Source organism: Periplaneta americana, chromosome 6, assembly GCF_040183065.1.
Source record: "Periplaneta americana isolate PAMFEO1 chromosome 6, P.americana_PAMFEO1_priV1, whole genome shotgun sequence".
Taxonomy (NCBI): Eukaryota; Metazoa; Arthropoda; class Insecta; order Blattodea; family Blattidae; genus Periplaneta; species Periplaneta americana.
The window spans coordinates 21,131,465-21,152,135 of record NC_091122.1 but is presented as its reverse complement, the minus strand read 5'-3'; the positions used below and the strand labels follow the sequence as shown (position 1 = coordinate 21,152,135).

General features: G+C 33.8%; 1 protein-coding gene and 1 long non-coding RNA gene across 3 annotated transcripts in view; one reads left to right on the top strand and one right to left on the bottom strand.

The window, feature by feature from the left end:
• Window positions 1–3,186: 3,186 nt before the first annotated feature.
• LOC138701146 (uncharacterized) overlaps window positions 3,187–20,671 on the top strand; it is a 228,951-nt gene continuing 211,466 nt past the window's right edge. The window contains exon 1 of the long non-coding RNA XR_011332458.1: window positions 3,187–3,661. This is a non-coding gene — a long non-coding RNA (uncharacterized lncRNA). The remainder of the gene's footprint in view (window positions 3,662–20,671) is intronic.
• Window positions 9,292–20,671, bottom strand: part of LOC138701142 (putative fatty acyl-CoA reductase CG5065) — a 47,554-nt gene continuing 36,174 nt past the window's right edge. The window contains exons 5-10 of one of the 2 annotated variants that reach the window (XM_069827749.1): window positions 18,925–19,034; window positions 18,372–18,564; window positions 17,362–17,601; window positions 15,102–15,227; window positions 13,718–13,849; window positions 9,292–11,506 (exon numbers count right to left, since the gene is read on the bottom strand). In XM_069827749.1, coding sequence (XP_069683850.1) covers window positions 11,323–11,506; window positions 13,718–13,849; window positions 15,102–15,227; window positions 17,362–17,601; window positions 18,372–18,564; window positions 18,925–19,034 — 985 coding nt within the window. In that variant the 3' untranslated portion in view covers window positions 9,292–11,322. The remainder of the gene's footprint in view (window positions 11,507–13,717; window positions 13,850–15,101; window positions 15,228–17,361; window positions 17,602–18,371; window positions 18,565–18,924; window positions 19,035–20,671) is intronic. The other variant, XM_069827748.1, reaches the window with a different exon arrangement.

The following is a 20,671-nucleotide window of genomic DNA, read 5'->3' as shown; positions in this document are numbered from 1 at the left end:
TTCAATCTGTAACCAGCAAAGTGATCTTAATAATCTCATCTCCACCGCCTCTACATATTTTTCTGTGTTGTTGCTTGATCAGTACCCAATTTTCGGCTCCATATGTTAACAATGGTATCGCTATTGTCTTATAAAATTTCAGTATTGGTTCCTTCTGGAATGTTTTCATTAGAATTCGTTTCATTGTTCACAGGAGCTGCAAAAATCTGGAGAGTTTAGTTTCTTCACTTGGTTGTCATATGTAATATTACACCCTAGGTAATTAAAATTTGAAACCTGTTCTAAACTGACATCATTGATTGGGATCTTGGTTCGTTTAGGTTGAGATCCTATGAATCCGACATTTTTTTTCTTTGTAGGTATCTTGAAATGTAATCGAAAGCTATTTTATAGATGATAAATGATTGATGCTAACATAATGCAGTAGAATTCCTCGTATCCGGCAACTGTGGAACAAAGCCACTGCTGGATAACTGATTTTGCCAGAAAATTGGAAAATATCTTTATAGGTTATATAAAGAATTACTGTACTGCACAGAATTACTGTACTGCACAAACTTTTTTTCCATGTTGAAATTTAATAATTTTCATATAGATATTTTAAAATAAAGTTTTGAAATACGTACAATGTTTATTTTTAGTACTGAATACGGTAATGTACATTCATCAATTCATAATTATTATAATACATAATAGTATAAAAATACTAAACGTTTTCATAACCTTATGACAATTTTAAATAGCTGCCATGTGACGTGAAGAGCAGTGTGGCCAACGTCACAAATATGAAGATGAAGTAGAGCACATGATTTTCATATATACTATCTATCACTCTAATGAAACTTTTACATGCTGTAGGAACAGAGAATTTCACACTTTCCTATGTAGACATAATATTAGTTTTCCTATCGATATGAACAAAAATCACGATCCTACTCATAATAGTTATCAAATTAGAGGTTATAAAACATTTTTTCCTCAAAAAACTTATCTTTTCATCAATATGATAATATAGTTTTTTGTTACATACAACATGAGCTATTCGCTCTGAAAATCTGCAAGGCTATTTCACTTTCACCCTGTATAATCGGATAGCAGTACGCTGCAGACACCTGTTATCACTGCATGACATCACTGCTTCTTGTCACACATAAAATGTGACATTTTTCCCATTTGTATCTCCAATAAAGATGTAGTCACGTCAAAATATTTTAAGCAGATCAAACATAAGTGACTCGAGATGAAAGTAGGAGAGAGGAGGAGAGTGGTGAGGTAGTGGCATCTAATAATTAATTTTTTTTATCAATTTTTTTTTCCTATACACAGCCCTTGCCCTCTCTCAGAAAAAATAAAACTTGTTCCAATGCCTTATAAAATCCATTAAAAAAATCGTCACTGGCAGCACTTGTAAATATTTACCGTACTTATTTTGTTTAGTCTCGGCTTGACTGTGACAAAAATAACAAAATAATACAGCTCAGTGTAGTAATAGAGCATGATGTATAATTAACATATGTAATGTAGCAGGATCCAAATACTAATTCACATATCAACCCACCTTCACAAACTTATTACAAATTTTAGTTTACATCTTAATCAGTATGAACTTATTAAATACATATATTATATTGGTAATTCTCCAGAAGAAGGCACATCTGCCTTCGCTCCCTACTTATTACCAACATAACATGTGAGATGAGAGGTCCAGGACGCAATACCAGGGATATGGACTGTTTCCCTAGCAATTCGCCCTCGTGTGTTATGTTGGTAATAAGTAGAGGAAATGAAGGGAGATGTGTACATTGTGAAGACACATTGTTGTAGTTCTTCTGGAGAATTACCCACCAATTTAATTCGATAACATTATGGCGATGTAGCTGTACAAACTGTTTTTAGTTTCTCACGTCTCAAAATCATCAACCTTTTCCTTTGACTAAACAAAATTTGGTTTTTAAATTCAATATCTTCCTGTGCCCTCTTAAGTCTTGCTAAGAGGGTTGATTTTTCTTGAATTTCAATTACAAGACTAGCGTGAAGTTCTTTACACTTCTCGGTCAAACGTGCATTCTCTATTCGAAGTTCCATTAATTCTCTTACACTGTCATTATCTATGTAGACATCTTTATTGGTAATATCTTGACTTTCCGAGAACTGATCTGTTTGGATTTCACTAAATACAGGTACATCTGAACATTGGGACTTAACAGATTCATTTTTTGTCTTTTTTGAATCAGGAGAGGAATTAACTGGAGAACTCTTAGTCTTAACTCCTTTGGAGAGAATTTTCTTTGATGTGGCCTTTTCCTTCTTGTTGCACTTTGCTTTCTTTCTCATTAGCGCCTCTTTTTCTAGAATTTCCAATGGTGGAGGCACTGATGGCACTGCATTGGGTTTCAAGGAGGATCGACGTTTAAGATTAAGCAATTCAGCTTGCATATCACGCTCATAATCTTCAGGTCGAAAATGCTCTGAACAGATACGACAAAAGCTTGGATTCCATGAGCCAGCTCTACGACAGTATTTTAGCCACTGATTTCTAATTTTTGTATCTTTAGGAAATGTATGATACCTTATATGACTAGTAGAAGGGTCTCCTCTCGTCTGAATGTGGTTGTTTTTGCAAAATGATACTGAACACGTTGTTCCTGGCATGATTTAATAATTAATACCAAATTTTGTAGTAGTAAGCACATACTAACGGCGTCACTAATAAATATTATTTGTCTATCACTTTTCTTTAAGCAGCACATACAAATTGATCGTCACACATTAAAACTATTTTTAACTGAAGTCAGAAGCTCAGTATCGAAAACTAACAACACAAATAAGTTCATTAACTTTACAAACGATAACACATAACCTACTTTCTCACGGCATCGTGTATCTAAATAACAAACATGGTTATGTCAGGAGCACCAACTTCATTATGACTAATAGCTCTAGGAGTTGAACCTTTTACAACTTCGCACAAAAGAGTTTTAACCTGATTTTAACATTTTTAACGATTCTGCTATTATAGTTTCAAGAGTTTTAATGTTGGTAATACTTCATGCATATATATATATATATATATATATATATATATATATATATATATATGTGTGTGTGTGTGTGTATATATATATATATATATATATATATATATATATACACACACACACACACACACACACACACACACACACATCTCATTATTATTAATGTTGGTAATTAACTACTACCAACTACCGAAATGTAAATGCATTATTGAAGCGGTAGGCGGAAGAAGGGTATATTTGGTCGCAAAGACTTTTATAGTTTCGTTGGTCGATGTGCCCTTTTTCCGTAGAACGCATTTAAAAACTCTCCATACCTAAAATTGGCAAGCTCGAATTTTTTTTAAATACGTGTTACCGCAGTGTAGTGGCAGCACTTTAAAGGAGGCAATGTAATACTATGTAATGCAACAAATTGTCATTTTTGCACATTGTTGGGGATTGTTTTGTATGTATACTGTTGTGAGAGCTGACTTAACTTGGATAATATGAATAATAATGCAGGAAATAATCGTGGTAGAAGGAGAACTGTCCATAAAGCTGAGTGGAAACGTGAAAAATCAAGATTAGACAGGCAATCTGGTCAAGTCTATACTACTGAAGTTCTTCGGGGAAACATGTGAAAGGTAAATCCTTTTCTGTTATTTTGGAGTGTTCTTATTCATCAAGATGTCATAGTAAATAACTTGAGAATACAAGTTTTAGTGCCTCTGATTGAGGTTCTGGCTGATATATACAGTATCTATTATCAGGCAGTACAGCTCTCTTGACCACATAGGCGGAGAGAGAACCAGGAGGGGGGGGGGGGCAAAACAAAACCATAGAATCCCGATATAACGAGATTATGAGGGATATCATTTATCACCTTCCCGCGTTATAACTTGACCTTGGTACAGTATATCGTAATATGATCATTCAATAAAGGTATTGTAAAATAAAGTAAAATTGTAACAAAATATACCGGTACAATTGTTTTTTCCTTTTATACTGAAAAGGGACCCGAAGACTTGCACTGCAGCCTGAGACTTATTGTGCTTACCACTCCTATTCTGTGAATGATTGGATAGCCGAACGACTGCGCTCTTGTACAAGTACAGTACTCCGCACTGTGAACTTAACCCTTGCTATGGTATGGATGATGATATGTGAATTAATGATTGCGAAATGAGTCCGAGGTCCAACACCGAAAATTACCCAGCAATTCTGCTTCAGTTGGTTGAGGAAAAACCCTGGAAAACCCTCAACCAAGTAACTTGTCCCAACCAGGATTTGAACCTGGGCTCGCTCGTTCCTTAGCCAGACGTGCTAACCATTACTCCACAGCGGTGGACCAACTTTACATTTTTACTTCATCTGTTTTTTTTTTTTAAGCAAGATGTCATATGAAATATACTTAAATTCTAATTATTTTATTTCATCTTGTCTTTAAGTTTACACATTATACAGGTATCATTTTTTTTTCTGCATTGTTGTGCAGTATGTTATTCATATTTTTCCATGTGGCTGCTTGAACACCTGCAAAGTTCTAACACATCAGTACAAGCTGTTACAAAAAACATTACAGTGCTTCCATTCCTCACATGAGGTATAGAAATTCTTATACGTTCAGAAATATAAAATAAATATTATAATCCAGACACATGGCCTGAAGACATTAATTCGTCAATTTAAGCACAAAAACTTAATCACAAACAGAAGTCAGAAAAATTTTTTGAATTTAATAGTTTCTAACGTTAATAGAAAAAGAATAGTTCGGTCAAGTTTAGGTGTGCAATGCCCTCCCATGTCCCCCATAACTCCACCTGTGCTTGACGATATGTGTCGGAGGAAGAATAATTATTTGTATGCATCTGAAGTCAAATTAGTGAAATATGTAGCTAATCGGCGATGTATGCATTGGAGGGGGAAAGGAACTGGCCACCCTACCCCATTATCTCCAGGCCTAGTTGCCTCATGAGTGATGCCTCATTGGTGTTACTTATGAGGTTCAAACCGTCTTCGGACAGTTGACTAAACAACAACTGTAATCTTGCTACTGAGTTCTCTGTTTGTATTTACATGACTGTTCTATGCAATAAGGGCACCATAGAGGGCGATTTAAATGTTCTTGTTTTGTGTTTTATTATTGATAATGTGTTACAGAAAATCTGAGAATTACTGTTTTAAAACTGTAATATTGTTACTGAGTTCTCTGTTTATTTTGTGATTCCTAATATTAAAGGTATAATAATGTAAAATTTTCACCAGAGTTTTTCTCAAAACACTTTTTTTTTTTTTTTGTAGACGCGCCCTTCGTCCACCTACCGCCTCAATTATAAAAAAATTGGCTTAATTTGTAGTGTAATTCAAAAGTGAGGACACATATATCGCTGATATTCTGCAAAAATAAATAAAGTTTACATAGAACTATAAACACAATTTCATTCACAAAATGTTGGAGTTTAAAGTCTTACTTACTTGTTTACAGCTGTTGTTCAATTTCAGTTGCTTTGACCGCTTTTGCAACATATAGAATATATATATTGGGTAGATGAATTTCAGCAATAACAAGACCCTTACAAAACGAAGAAGGCTATATTTATATATATTTTATAGCCCTCCTGAACAAAACATTCTGTAGATTGATTAATGCGGTATACAAGTTTATTATTTTCAAACTCTTTAAGAGATTTATTCCTCGAAATAATGGGTTTATGCGAATTGGTCTTATGTTATTATGCGTGCAATAGAGAATTACTGATAACCAAAGCTTTGAGAAGTTGAATCATGGGTTCTGCAATCTGTCATCATTATAGGTGCATTAAAGGTACCGCTAACCTATTTGATCATATCGATTCATATCCTTATCTGGAAATAGTATATTATCGATTGTTATTCTAAAATAGCTAACTTACTAAAATTAATTATTTTTTTTTAAATAGGCTATATTTCAATAATACGTAATGTCACTGCCTTTTCCAAACTTTTTCATTATTCATTATAGTTTTTTACGCAAATATTTTCCTTGAACCTTGTAGTGTTTAAATACCCACCACGGTGACATGTAAACAAACAAACTTTGGTTCTCAATTATTCAAACAATAAGTATCGGTAATTTCATTTATCGAACTCCTACTTCCGTTGACCTTTTTTTAGGAAATATCTGCAGTGCTTGGGAAAAGTGGCATGTCAGTTTCCACAAACATTTTTTATCAATTTATTGACAACTTAAGGAACATCTGCTCGCTTGGGAAAAGAGACATAAATATTTCTCCCATTACAATAATTCATATAGAAGAAAATCAAATCGACATAAGCCAGTGTGAAGACAGTTTTTTTCCTTCTCCTGTAAAATTAACATTTTTGACTTGTGCCGCTTTTCCCGAGCACTACAGAATATTAACTACTATAATGCATTTGTTAATCCAGAAATGCACATAGAGTGTTAGTTGGGAGACCGGAGGGAAAAAGACCTTTGGGGAGACCGAGACGTAGATGGGAGGATAATATTAAAATGGATTTGAGGAGGTGGGATATGATGATAGAGACTGGATTAATCTTGCACAGGATAGGGACCGATGGCGGGCTTATGTGAGGGCGGCAATGAACCTTCGGGTTCCTTAAAAGCCATTTGTAAGTAAGTAAGTAATAATGCATTTGTTCCTTCTGAAAACGTGTTAAAAAATTTGAAGAGACCGGTTCCGTGGAAGATAAACAACATTCTGGTAGACTGAAATCTGTAAAACGGAATATAAAGACTCTAATGGTTTTACAAGTTTTATAATTGAAAATTCAGAAGTATCTACTGAAAGGAGTATAGTGCCTGAAAAGAAAGCTGTTAAGAAAGAACAAAATACCAGTAACACTGATTGAACTTTTAACTTCTTTACTGTGTTAATATTTAGGATTTACCTTGCTTGACTAGTTTCGAAGTCTTGTGCTTCATTGTCCAAAGCCTAGTGGAGATCCTGCGCTATCATCTGATTTCTTGTTGTGGTGGGGTGTATTCATGATTGTGTCGAAAAGAGTTTGTGTTTTGAAATTGAGTTGAGTGTTCAGGATGTGTGTGATGTGTTTTTGTATGTTTATAAATTTCATATTGTAGTATAGTAGTGTAGTAGTATAGTATTTATTAGCTGTTGTTATAGCAAAAGCTAATGATATTGCCAAATTACACGTGTGAAATTATAGTGCAAAAATGAAAATTTTTCTATTACAACACTGAACATAAAACAAAATGGTCACTAATACTCCTTAGAATTTACAATTGAGAGTCAAAATTATCAAAAATAGGCTAATATCTAGATGAAAATTGTAACACACTGAACACAAATATTATTTGATTTGCTCCGTTTATATACAATAAAACAAGAATTAACTTAACAATTTATGAGAAATTCCTAATATATTACAAAATAATAATACAATTCAGAGAAAGAACCAAAAAAATATCTACAGCTTGATTTTCTGATTCAAAATATTCTTGTACAGAATAGAATGGGTTTCTAAGAAGCCACGTTTTCACTTTGACTTTGAATATGTCAAGTGACACTTCCTGTGCTTCTTGTGGTAACATGTTGAACATCCTACAGCGCAACATGTTAAGACTACTTTTAACATTGGATAGTCTGCAAAATGGTATGTCCAGTTTTTCTTTATTCCGAGTATTATACTCATGTTTATCCATCCTACTGGTGAAGCCATAAAGATTTTTCTTGATGTAAAGAAGGAGTTCCAGAATATATTCATTAACAACTGTTAAGATGGACTCCTGTATGAACAGTGGTTTACAATGTGCTTTGCTTGATACTTCCGTGATAATTCTTATTGCTTTCTTCTGAATGAGTAGGACTTCAATAAGTTTATTGCTGTTTCCCCACACCAGGATTCCATACTTCAATATGCTATGAAAAAAAGCAAAATAAACACTTCTTAGGTACTGCCCGGGTATTTTATTCTAATTCCTCTTGAGAGATACAGGACTCTGGACAGTCTCCGAGAGATGTATTCAATGTGGCAATCCCAGGTTAGTTTTGTATCAAGATGGATACCAAGTAATTTTACTGCCTTTTCTTCAGACCCTTCTTCTTTTTTCAACAGTAATCTCACTAGAGGTTTTAATTTATCTAGAGAAAATCAAAACTCGAGTGGGATTTAATTGACTATTACACGATTAGAAGGAAGTATATAAAGATTATAAGTAACAAAGTACTCCAATACAATAAAATATTAATTGACTTACGAAAATAAACCAGTCTTCAAATGTATTATTGCACCATTACGCTAGATGGCAGTTGTGCCAACTATGGAATCTTCATTGAACTCTGTAGACGGTTACTAGTCAAGATAGCTTTGTTGATACAGTTTCATTTTTATTAAGACAGTTGCATTCCACTTCAATTATCCGAATCCCAGTAATCAACGTCACTTGACAGATGATTTTCAATAAATCTTAATATTAAACAATCTCTGATACGTGACTATCCATAATATCATATATCAGAAGCTATAACATAACCTAACTAATATACACAAGTGTTAGAAAAGTTTTAATTAACGACGACGACATAAAAAATAAACATGAGTAATTTTAAAAGGAATAATTATTGAATGTACAATTTTCAAATTTGAATGTGGTTGGTGGTTCAATTGATATTCGTGACAACGCTTTTTAGTTCTTTTAGCACTCTGATTATTATATTATTTATGTATTTGTTACATTAAGAATTTTAGATAAGGGCGCAAATAGCCATAGTAGCTGACGCGCCCTTCATAAACCATACTACTACCTTCAATTGATATTATATTGGACGTGTGCGTAATAGAAGTGGAACTCGTTGATTTAGGCCTACATGGTGTATTCAACTTATTCAGGATTTCAGAATGAATAATTTTAAAAGGAATAATTATTAAATGTACAATTTTCAAATTTGAATGTGGTTGGTGGTTCAATTGATGTTATATTGGACGTGTGCGTAATAGAAGTGGAACTCGTTGATTTAGGGCTACATGGTGTATTCAACCTATTCAGGATTTCCGAATGGTGCTCTTCATTTATTTGTAAATCGGATTTCAGAAGATGCATAGGTATGATCAGTGATTTTTTATTAATTCTTGTTCTTGAATGCCAATGCGAGACATATTTGAAACTACTGTGCATCGACTGGAGTGGTTTGTAATTTTATATATATATATATATATATATATATATATATATATATATATATATTTTTTTTTTGACGTCCAGACCAGCGCAGTTTCAAATGTTGGCAAACAAAGAAACAAATGCTAGGGACGCGATAAAATTAAACAAATGCTAGGGACGCGATAAAATTGTGCGATAAGCAGCCATGATTGGTCGAAATGCGTCCTTTCGGACCGTTTTATTGGTCAAAAGTAGTATGACGTAGTAAGAGTGTAATAGTCAATGTAAAAATTAATTTTTGAGTCTTCCCTTCGTTTAAAATTAACTTATTTGCTCTGAACCATTCTGCTGCTTCCAAAACTGTATTTGAGGTTAGCTGACGCAGGTCTGCTGCACTAGTCGAACATGTTATGAAAGAAGTGTCATCTGCATATAATGTTGATTTGGCCATAATGTTGTAACTTAAATCATTTACAATAATTAGGAATAAGAAAGGTCCTAAGATGGAACCCTGTGGGACACCATGTTGCACTTCTCCTTCAAAAGACCTGATCCCTTGCATTTCTACTATTTGTTTTCTACCAGACAGATATGATGAGAGGAGATCCATCTCCCTTCCATTTATACCATAGTATTGTAGCTTAAGTCTTAAAATGTCATGTGAAACGCAGTCAAAAGCTTTTGTAAGGTCGCATAACGTGATCTCAGAGTACATTTTATCTTCAAAACCATTGTATGCTAATATTGTTCTAGGGTGTCAAGTTTCTGGTTTTTTTGGCCGCAATGAGTATTGTGTTGTCAAAGATTCTGCACATTAGTAGCAAATGGGTAGCAATTTTAAAGGATATAGACAATAAAGTGCTAAATTTTGCTTAGTAAGTTTTATTTTAAAATTATTTCAAATACTTATTTTTCACAAATGACTGTCTGGAAAATGGATCAACATAAGGGCCCAAATACATTTTTAGGATTCTTAGATTTCAGTAAATTTGTCCGCTACATCTTGCAAAGAACTTTACAAGCACCTTAAATAAAAAAAAGTTAAGGATGATGTCTAGAAGTGATAAATACAAATTTGAATTTTGATCTTGTGAGTGAACTTGTAAAATAAAAATTAATGTGCACAGATAAATAAAAATTATTTTATTGAAATAATTTTATATTATATTAATTAATTTTTAATTGGATTATTTAGCATCCTTACATGTCGAGACGTGTTCTTGTATGTTTCTGTTCCCTTTTCTGGTTTCAGATACTTGGCAACACTGTTGTCAATTCTTAATGAGAATCAGTATAGGCTACGTACTGTGATTACGTATTTATGAAGTATTATTAAATGCATGCCCATTTTTCAAAAGCAAAGATTATTTAACCTCTGCAGAATTGATACTTTGATTATTTAAAACAAATATGTTTTACTTAACGACACTAACAACTGCCAGCGTCGCCGGAATTTTGTCCCGCAGGAGTTCTTTTACATGCCAGTAAATTTACTGACATGAGCCTGTCGCATTTAAGCACACTTAAATTCCATCGATCTAGGCCGCGATCGAACCCGCAACCTCGGGCACAGAAGACCCGCACTATATCGACTGTGCCACCCAGACCGACTACTTTGATTATTAGAATAAATTACTAATCAATATTTTAAATGTAATCTCAGAGTTTATTTTCAGTTACACGGTTACAACGAATTGTGATATTATTATGTTTGTTTCCTCTTATTGTATATACAGTATTAAGAATTATAGTTCAGAACTACGTAGAGTATTAGAAGGAATAGGGTATTCATGTATTAAATGCATGTTTAGAGTTTGTTTTGATTTTCCGAACGTTCAGGTATTCACACTAGGTCTGTCTGCTGTTCTTTACACTAAAACCGCTCATACTGTAACATTTGTAATACAACAAAACCTACAGCAGAAAGTGACGACTCTACCATGTTCAATAATGAATTTTCTGACGGGCTAGAATCTGAGAACGTTCAACATCCAACCATAAGAAGAGAGTCGCGCCAAAACTGGGAATGTCATAGGCGGGGTCGCTACAGAAATAAAAAAGACGAGACTATAGGATACTCTTCCCATAGCCCTCTTGACTCTGCCTTCAGTGACAACACTATTCTGGCTGTGCTATCACGCTGTTTATATTTCCAACTGTTGGTCAGAGGCCGCTGATTTCAACGTTGTTGACGTCATGTGGTATTAATCTTGCTAGCATCGGCACTTGGTGAAGGAGTTTCGTTAAGTAGTTGAGAAACATATCTGTAGATTCTATGTACTTGGTTAGCAACCATACCAGAAAAACGTAGAATATTATCTTCGAGAGACAATGTAGAGTGTATAGGCTGCAACATAGAAATTGAAATATAAACTTATGCGTAATCCGTAATATTTACTTCTTAATGTCATGTGCAGCACTATTGATGACGAGTGGAAGGGAACATGAACAATACAGTTTATGAGTATTGTGCCAAAACAGACCAATCAAGGCTTAGTAAACAATGTTAGGCAACGCGACCATGCATAATGCGTATAATTACTTTAAAAACCAACAACTGTAACCTAGACCATCAGCCAAATATGTCCGGAATTATATATTTCCAAATAGTTTTCCTCCGTTTTTTTTTCAGTTTCCCACAAATGTAATTTTCCTCACTTATGCCCTTAAAAAAACGATTCATATGCAGACAGTAAAATAATTTGTATCAATTTAGGACCGGAAATACTTGGTTTCCTAGTCTTATATAAAGGTTTCACTGTATATATTTTTTAGAATAACTCCAATATACTTTTATCAGAATAGGCGGTAATATTACTGCCCGTGTCTCACGTCCTGAGCCGAGAGCTCCCTAGTGCTTATAACCACGCCTCTTAGGTCTGCTCGGACCGGCACGGCAGTTACAGCGTGCGGCATGGCAGCATATTATATGTTCACAAAACATTATCCTATGCCATTGAAGGGGTCTTTACTGTTTATAATACTGGATACTCTAATCGTGGTTACCACTATCGCTATTATCTCTGATGGCGATTTCCGAAATAATAATAATAATAATAATAATAATAATAATAATAATAATAATATTCCAAGAACATGCGTAATAATAATATTCCACTAATATGCGTAATAATAATAATAATAATAATAATAATAATAATAATAATAATAATAATAATAATAATAATAATAATATGTTTAATGAACATCTAAAACGGAGAATAATACTTATCACTTTCTTCACTGGATTCTCTGCGTATGTGTTCACTAAAACAAAATACCGAAAAAACAAAATGCAGTACAGTAGAAATGAGACAACAACTTTCCGCCATAAAACCAGATTACAGGCTTAAAAAGCAAACACATTCGTCCCAATGAATATAATTATTGAGATAGTAGCTTTCACTTATCTGTTAATTATTAAATACTAATAAAATATTACAAGGATTCCGCAGTTACACTTTAGATTAAAAGGAGTTTCGTGGTGGAAAAGGTTTGAGAAACACTGCCAAAGAGAAAAGAGTTTACGGATGTGTACACATAACCGTAATCGCGATTAGGTCGATAATCTCGAGTAGAGACTGTAGTCTACTACTGGTATTAGTGTTTATTTGCAGGAATTGATGAGTAGGACATAATTTGTTTTGTAAGGGGATAGCCTATACATTCGCTTGTCCATGGCTCATCTTGCTCCATAGCTGACGAAAGAAATCCTAAAAAGTCCGATGTATTGAACGTAGGATAGTAGGCACATGCGGTACCCAGCACCTCCCATTCTCCCCCTCTGCTTCTCGCCCCGCAAAGAAACGGCTCAGGAAGTGAGACACGGGCAGTAGCTGTATTATGGTTAAGATTTATGTTGTTGGTTAAATCAATAATATCCTTGCTACTTTCCCCTATTACAAGGATTCGTCCAGTGAGGTCATAACTTCCTGCAGGCTATACGTAGGTAAGCTACTGTAGTTGCTTATTAGATAACGCATTGGCCTTCTTGTACCAATTGGGACTCACGTCGTGCCAAGGCACATATAAAGTTCAGGAAAATTCGGGTATTAAAGGAGGAATTAGTAAACGGGGAGGGAAATTTTTCTAAAAGGCGGTACCATCACTGTTCAGAGACTTATTAAACACAAGAGACAATATCTACGGACCAGTTCAAAAGGGAAACAACTCAAAATGCAAAGTTTTGAGATAACTGCATTTTAAAGTTTCATGTTGCTGTGAAAAATCTCAGGATCATTGAAATTATTCTAAATTCTGATAATGATGTTTCTTACATACTGTAAGTTCCAATTGCAATGCTGTTAATTGGATTTTTCACTGCAATATGAAACTTTAAAATGCAGTTATCTCAAAGCATTGCATTTTGAGTTGTTTCTCTTTTGAATTGACTCGTCGATATGCAGACTGAGATACATATAGCGAAATGGAAATCCTACACCCAAATTTGCGTCAAAATCTCTTACAAACAGGTACCGCAATTTCGAGGGCAAGCTGTAAAATGTATATTGATTTGTTTTCTTTGTTTACGTGCCTGCTAGATGATGGTAATACTCACAATGTCCTGAGCCTTCGAGCTTTAGGTAGGGAAGACAGTGGCTCCTTCATACAGTACACCCTTGCCCCCAGTATTGCATGGTGCAGGTAGTTGTCAATGTCGTGGTTTATGTTCGTTGTGAAGAATATTGCACTGAAAGAATATAAATTATTGTAATGAATTTTTCCTCTCTTCTAATCTGCATTATTCATATTTACTCACATATTTTATACAAATTTTGGTTTGAATAAGAAACAAGTAATAGTGCCGTATATAGGCCTAGCCTACATCATTACTTAATCCAGAATATTAAGACGTTTATGAAATCTTGCACTCATACTTACTTTTTATTTGTTTATTTTTCTGTATCGTAAGAGGAAATTACGCATCGTCATGGTAAGAAAAAACTATCCCTTGTCCTACCATCCCTCCACTACCATTCTTTCGAAGGTCAATAATTATACATTCATGGATAGGCCTTGGAAAAACAGTAGCAAATAATGTAAATGACACTCGAGAGGAAATTAAACGCAGAATAAATAATGGGAAATGCTTGTTATTATTCGGTTGAGAAGCTTTTGTCATCCAGTCTGGTCTCAAAAAGCTGAAAGTTAAATTTATAAAACAGTTATATTACCTGTTGTTCTGTATGGTTGTGAAATTTGGACTCTCACTTTGAGAGAGGAACAGAGGTTAAGAGTGTTAGAGAATAAGGTACTTAGGAAAATATTTGGGGCTAAGAGGGATGAAGTTACAGGAGAATGGAGAAAGTTACACAACGCAGAACTGTACGCATTGTATTCTTCATCTGACATAATTAGGGACATTAAATCCAGACGTTTGAGATGGGCAGGGCGTGTAGCACGTATGGGCGAATCCAGAAATGCATATAGAGTGTTAGTTGGGAGGCCGGAGAGAAAAATATCTTTGGGAAGGCCGAGACGTAGATGGGAGGATAATATAAAAATAGATTTGAGGGAGGTAGGATATGATTGTAGAGACTGGATTAATCTTGCTCAGGATAGGGACCGATGGCGGGCTTATGTGAGGGCGGCAGTGAACCTCCGGGTTCCTTAAAAGCCATAAGTAAGGACATTTCATTGCTGCTTGATTATTATCATATCCCAGAAAATTGCCGTCAGCTAAGCATTTATGTACTCGTATTTATGCTGTTTTTGAAAAGTAAAAGTAAATATACAGTATTGTTGAAACTAAAAGCATAGAATTTTTACAATGCACAGAACATTATGCCACAAGGAAAAATGCATATGGGATATTTTTCCTTTCATTGTGCCTTATTACTCAAATGTTTACTCTGACTTTACTAGCAGTCTGTATACCGGTATCCATGAAATGTAGAGACCCAGAGAAAATTTGTTTCCATTAGAACTAAATGCATTCTTACCTCTCGTCTTTTGATAATCCTTCACTTAGACCAACAAAATTGTCAATCTTGAATTCCCAGTCACGCAATGTGAAGTACTGCAGCACCTCTAATCCTGCGCTGATTTTATTCTGAATGTTTACCATGCTGAAAAAATACAGAAACACTTTGAATTTAATAGTGGTTAAAATGAGGGGACAAATAAGTAAGTAAATAAATAAATACAGGCCTATAAATAAATGAATGAATGGATAAATAAATAAATAAACAAAAACAAACAAGTAAATAAATGCAAATAAAGATTTCAGGTACACCTCCCTGTAAAGTTGATTTGAATAATTTCGAGGGAAAAATTGTTCCGGGGCCGGGCACCGAACCCGAGTCCTTTGGTTTAACGTACCAACGCTCTACCAACTGAGCTACCCGGGAACTCTACCCGACACCGATTCAATTTTTCTCTCTATATTCACAGACCTCGAAGTGGGCTGACAACCGTCAAGCAACCAACATTGAGTGTACACTAACTCTGTGTGAGTGAATGAATGAACAAATAAATAAGCAAATAAATAAATGAATAAATAAACGACCGAGCGAGCGAGGGAGTGAATGAATGAATGAACAAATAAAATATAAGCAAATAAATAAACGACTGAGCGAGCGAGGGAGTGAATGAATGAATGAATGAACAAATAAATAAGCAAATATATAAATAAATAAACAAACATCCGAACGAGTGAGTGAATGAATGAATGAATGAATGAACAAATAAAATATAAGCAAATAAATAAATGAACGACTGGGCGAGTGAGTGAGTGAATGAATGAATGAATGAACAAATAAATAAGCAAATATATAAATAAATAAACGACCGAACGAGTGAGTGAATGAATGAATGAACAAATAAAATATAAGCAAATAAATAAATGAACGACTGGGCGAGTGAGTGAGTGAATGAATGAATGAACAAATAAATAAGCAAATATATAAATAAATAAACGACCGAACGAGTGAGTGAATGAATGAATGAACAAATAAAATATAAGCAAATAAATAAATGAACGACTGGGCGAGTGAGTGAGTGAATGAATGAATGAATGAACAAATAAATAAGCAAATATATAAATAAATAAACGACTGAGCGAGCGAGTGAATGAATGAATGAACAAATAAATAAACAAATATATAAATAAATAGACGACTGAGCGAGCGAGCGAGTGAGTGAATGAATGGATGAATGAGTGAATGAATGAACAAATAAAATATAAGCAAATAAATAAATAAACGACTGGGCGAGTGAGTGAGTGAATGAATGAATGAACAAATAAATAAGCAAATATATAAATAAATAAACGACCGAACGAGTGAGTGAATGAATGAATGAACAAATAAAATATAAGCAAATAAATAAATGAACGACTGGGCGAGTGAGTGAGTGAATGAATGAATGAATGAACAAATAAATAAGCAAATATATAAATAAATAAACGACCGAACGAGTGAGTGAATGAATGAATGAACAAATAAAATATAAGCAAATAAATAAATGAACGACTGGGCGAGTGAGTGAGTGAATGAATGAATGAATGAACAAATAAATAAGCAAATATATAAATAAATAAACGACCGAACGAGTGAGTGAATGAATGAATGAACAAATAAAATATAAGCAAATAAATAAATGAACGACTGGGCGAGTGAGTGAGTGAATGAATGAATGAATGAACAAATAAATAAGCAAATATATAAATAAATAAACGACTGAGCGAGCGAGTGAATGAATGAATGAACAAATAAATAAACAAATATATAAATAAATAGACGACTGAGCGAGCGAGCGAGTGAGTGAATGAATGGATGAATGAGTGAATGAATGAACAAATAAAATATAAGCAAATAAATAAATAAACGACTGGGCGAGTGAGTGAGTGAGTGAATGAATGAATGAACAAATAAATAAGCAAATATATAAATAAATAAACGACTGAGCGAGCGAGTGAATGAATGAATGAATGAACAAATAAATAAACAAATATATAAATAAATAAACGACTGAGCGAGCGAGCGAGTGAATGAATGGATGAATGAATGAATGAATGAACAAATAAATAAGCAAATATATAAATAAATAAACGACCGAACGAGTGAATGAATGAATGAACAAATAAATAAATAAATAAATAAACAAACAAATAAATAGGTAAATAAATAAATAAATAAACAGTATTTTTTATTAGTACGTAAAATTATGCCAAGTTAATTTTTATAAGAGACATATACTTACAATCTCTTCCGTCGTGCGAGAAGCAGCAGAAAATCTATGAAGTAGGCTGGCAGGTAATGGAAGAATATAACGCACAAGCAGTGAATGAGCCAGTTGCTTCTGATGTTGCCATCTGGATACCACAGCGCACTCTCAAACGGGTAGTCGTGAAGTATTTGCCGTCCTTTACTTATTATACCGCCCCAGGGTACCTTGAAGATGCTGCCTGAGTTGAGGTTGTACACTGCTACGTCTTTTGATCTGTAGATGAATATACAGAAAGTAGGTCAAATTAGTTTCACGTAAAGATTAATTTCTTTTGACGACTGGAACAAATTGTAGGCCTTTCTGAAAGTCTTAGTGAATGCAGTAATGAGAAAATGATTAATTTTTTGACGTTAGCAACTGTTGAGCAATTGCAAGGGGCATTCAATAACAACAGAAACATGTTACTATAAATAAAATTATGTGATTGGCTAGTATCATATTTTGTGAACATACATTGGCAGCATTGGAAATTGTTGCATAATATCTGCCAAAATTAATAATATAGTATGCGCCAAAACAAAAAGTACTGAAATATCGCTCATCTCCTGTCCACGTTTCCCTAGCAACGAAGTATTTATTTATTGTAGCCTATACAATAATTTGACATATTGTGAGTTCAGTGTTGGGTTGATTTCTGCAATTATGGTTCTCACATCAGAGACAATTATACTAGGAATTCTGCGACAGCCCTGATCTTACACTGTCAGACAATAAAATATTTGGTCCCACATAGATCCCTTCAGATAAGAATTGCATTCGACGATAATGGCCACGTAAATACGACTTAAGGATCAGGTTTTCTTCATTTTAGGAATTAAAAATCTTAGATGATGGGCCTAGCGCATACTTGTAAGGGGAGTTATTGAAAATGACAAGTTACAGATTTCTAAAATGAATACATAGCGTACTGAATTGCGCGAATTTGTCGCTTTGTTTATTGAATGGCATTTTATATTGTCCATTGAATTTAAATAGGAACTCACTTTTCTTTATCCAGTTTCCATGCTGCAAGTATTGTGGCATTAATAGCAACATCTACAGGTACAATTTGGGCCGTGTAGTTTTCACCACACATCATGCTGCGAAGAACTCCCTTCCCTGCAGCCACTAGGAGACCGATAGGGCCAGTTAAGGCATCCACCCAGCCAGGAAATGGTTCCAAAGCTGAAGGTGTTACTGTAAAAAAAACTTCGATTACCGCAATGTCTGGACATAGCTTCAAGATAATTTGAACTGTCAACACAAAATTGAAGAAAGCAAGACGTTCTTTAAAAATAAAGAAAATAATAATAATAATAATAATAATAATAATAATAATAATAATAATAATAATAATAATAATAATAATAATACACACGAATATACGGTATGCGGCAAAACAAACGACACTGAAATTATTGCTCATCTGCTGTCCGTTTCCCTAGCAACGAATTATTTATTTATTGTATACAACAGTATGACATATTGGAACGCCTTCGTGTGTGTGTGTGTGTGTGTGTGTGTGTGTGTGTGTGTGCTTATATGTATACCACTTACCTATAGATGGTCGAACAATGCAGACTGGGATTTGGTTTCTGTATTCATGTACCAGGAATTCTGATAGTCTCTTCGTATATGTGTAGCAGTTCGGATGAGGCCCAAGCAACCTGTTGGAAATGTATAGATTTAAATTCTAAATTTTTTACCACAATCAGTAGAAGAGTGTGTTATGTGTCGCCGTATTCCATAAAGAGAATCTACGGTAGAATTCTAGAGAAATACTTTAAATTCCCAGCGTCTACAAATAATAAATGGATATTAGTATAAAAATTCTATCGGGACACATAATCTCATTGTGGAATATGTGATCAGAAGAGAAAATTATTCATTTGAATAATTTTATCTTGACAAGATAATGTTATTATTTAACTAAATTTTCTCATCAGAAGTAATTGCTAAATTACTATAATTTGGTTTAAGAGACCATTACTTGCTTTCAGTCATCTGATGATTCATTTATTTTTAGGATTCAATTAATAAAGCCATTTGTTGAAATACTTTCAATTACAATATATTAAAACTATTTTTTTACAGTTTTAGAAAAAAATATGCTTAAATTCCATCGCGAAACTTTTTAGTTTCCTAAGCATGTACCCCATATCTTGATGGTCTTTTGGTCGTGTGACGCGACTTATGTACTTCAATGAGTCTGTGAGCTATGGTGACTAGAGTTCTGCATTTCATTGAGACCGACCGACCGAGAGTCATAATACGCGCGGTCGGTCGCTTGTTCCGTACTATACGCTGCGTGTCCTGACTCCGCAGAAAGCAAAACACCCAATGAAGCATCACGGACTACCGCATAGTATCATAGACTGAAAACTGTCTTCGATCGGTGTGTTTACGTTATGCGCTATGGAAATTATTAAACTGCCTGATGCCCTATCACTTGTTTTAGCGTACCTAGTAGGTATACAGGCTATCAGATTGAGTAAAAATTACAGTAAAATATTTAAATGATAATAATAATAAATTAATAAATCAATAAAATAAAATTTGAATACTCTACTGTATGTTGTCCGTAAGAATAAAAATATAAAGTACCATATAAGCTGGACTAAAAATGATAAAAAATATGTTAGTCTTTATCCTCTAATTGAACGGAACAGTTAACTTATAATATTTTGTAACAGTGTTATACTCGTAATGGCAGAGGACAAAAGTAAATACATTAAAAATACCAAGAAAGAAATTATAGATAAGATTGAATAAAAATTATTAATTTTAAAACCAAATGGCAATTTTTCCATTGATTATTTTAATTTTAGAATAACTTCAGCACGAATTTTGTTTGCTCCATCCGTGATATGGTCGTTGAATATGGAATAATAGACTCTGCATACACCTTACCATACGTAGCTCCAACGTCAATTTGTATGCTATTAAGCATCTCTTAATGTACACTATTGTAAAAATGTTCTGCAAAGTGAACATGTAGATTTGGTTTATTTTTATTAATTACTATGACTGAAATATATTATTTATGCTTTTGAAGAAATTTGATACGCATCACGAAATCTCTGTTCTTTTTATACAGTCACACATTTATTAAGCTACATTAAACATTTTCATTACTGATATAATGAGTTCGATAAGATGGATGCTGAATAATATTATTGATAATGTAAAGGATTATTGAATTTAAAGAATTACATTATTTAAAAATTATGTTTCCTTGTTTAAGTGTTCAAATAGGCCTACTTCCTAATTTTCGTGCTATCTGAAATAAAAACAAAATGATAAC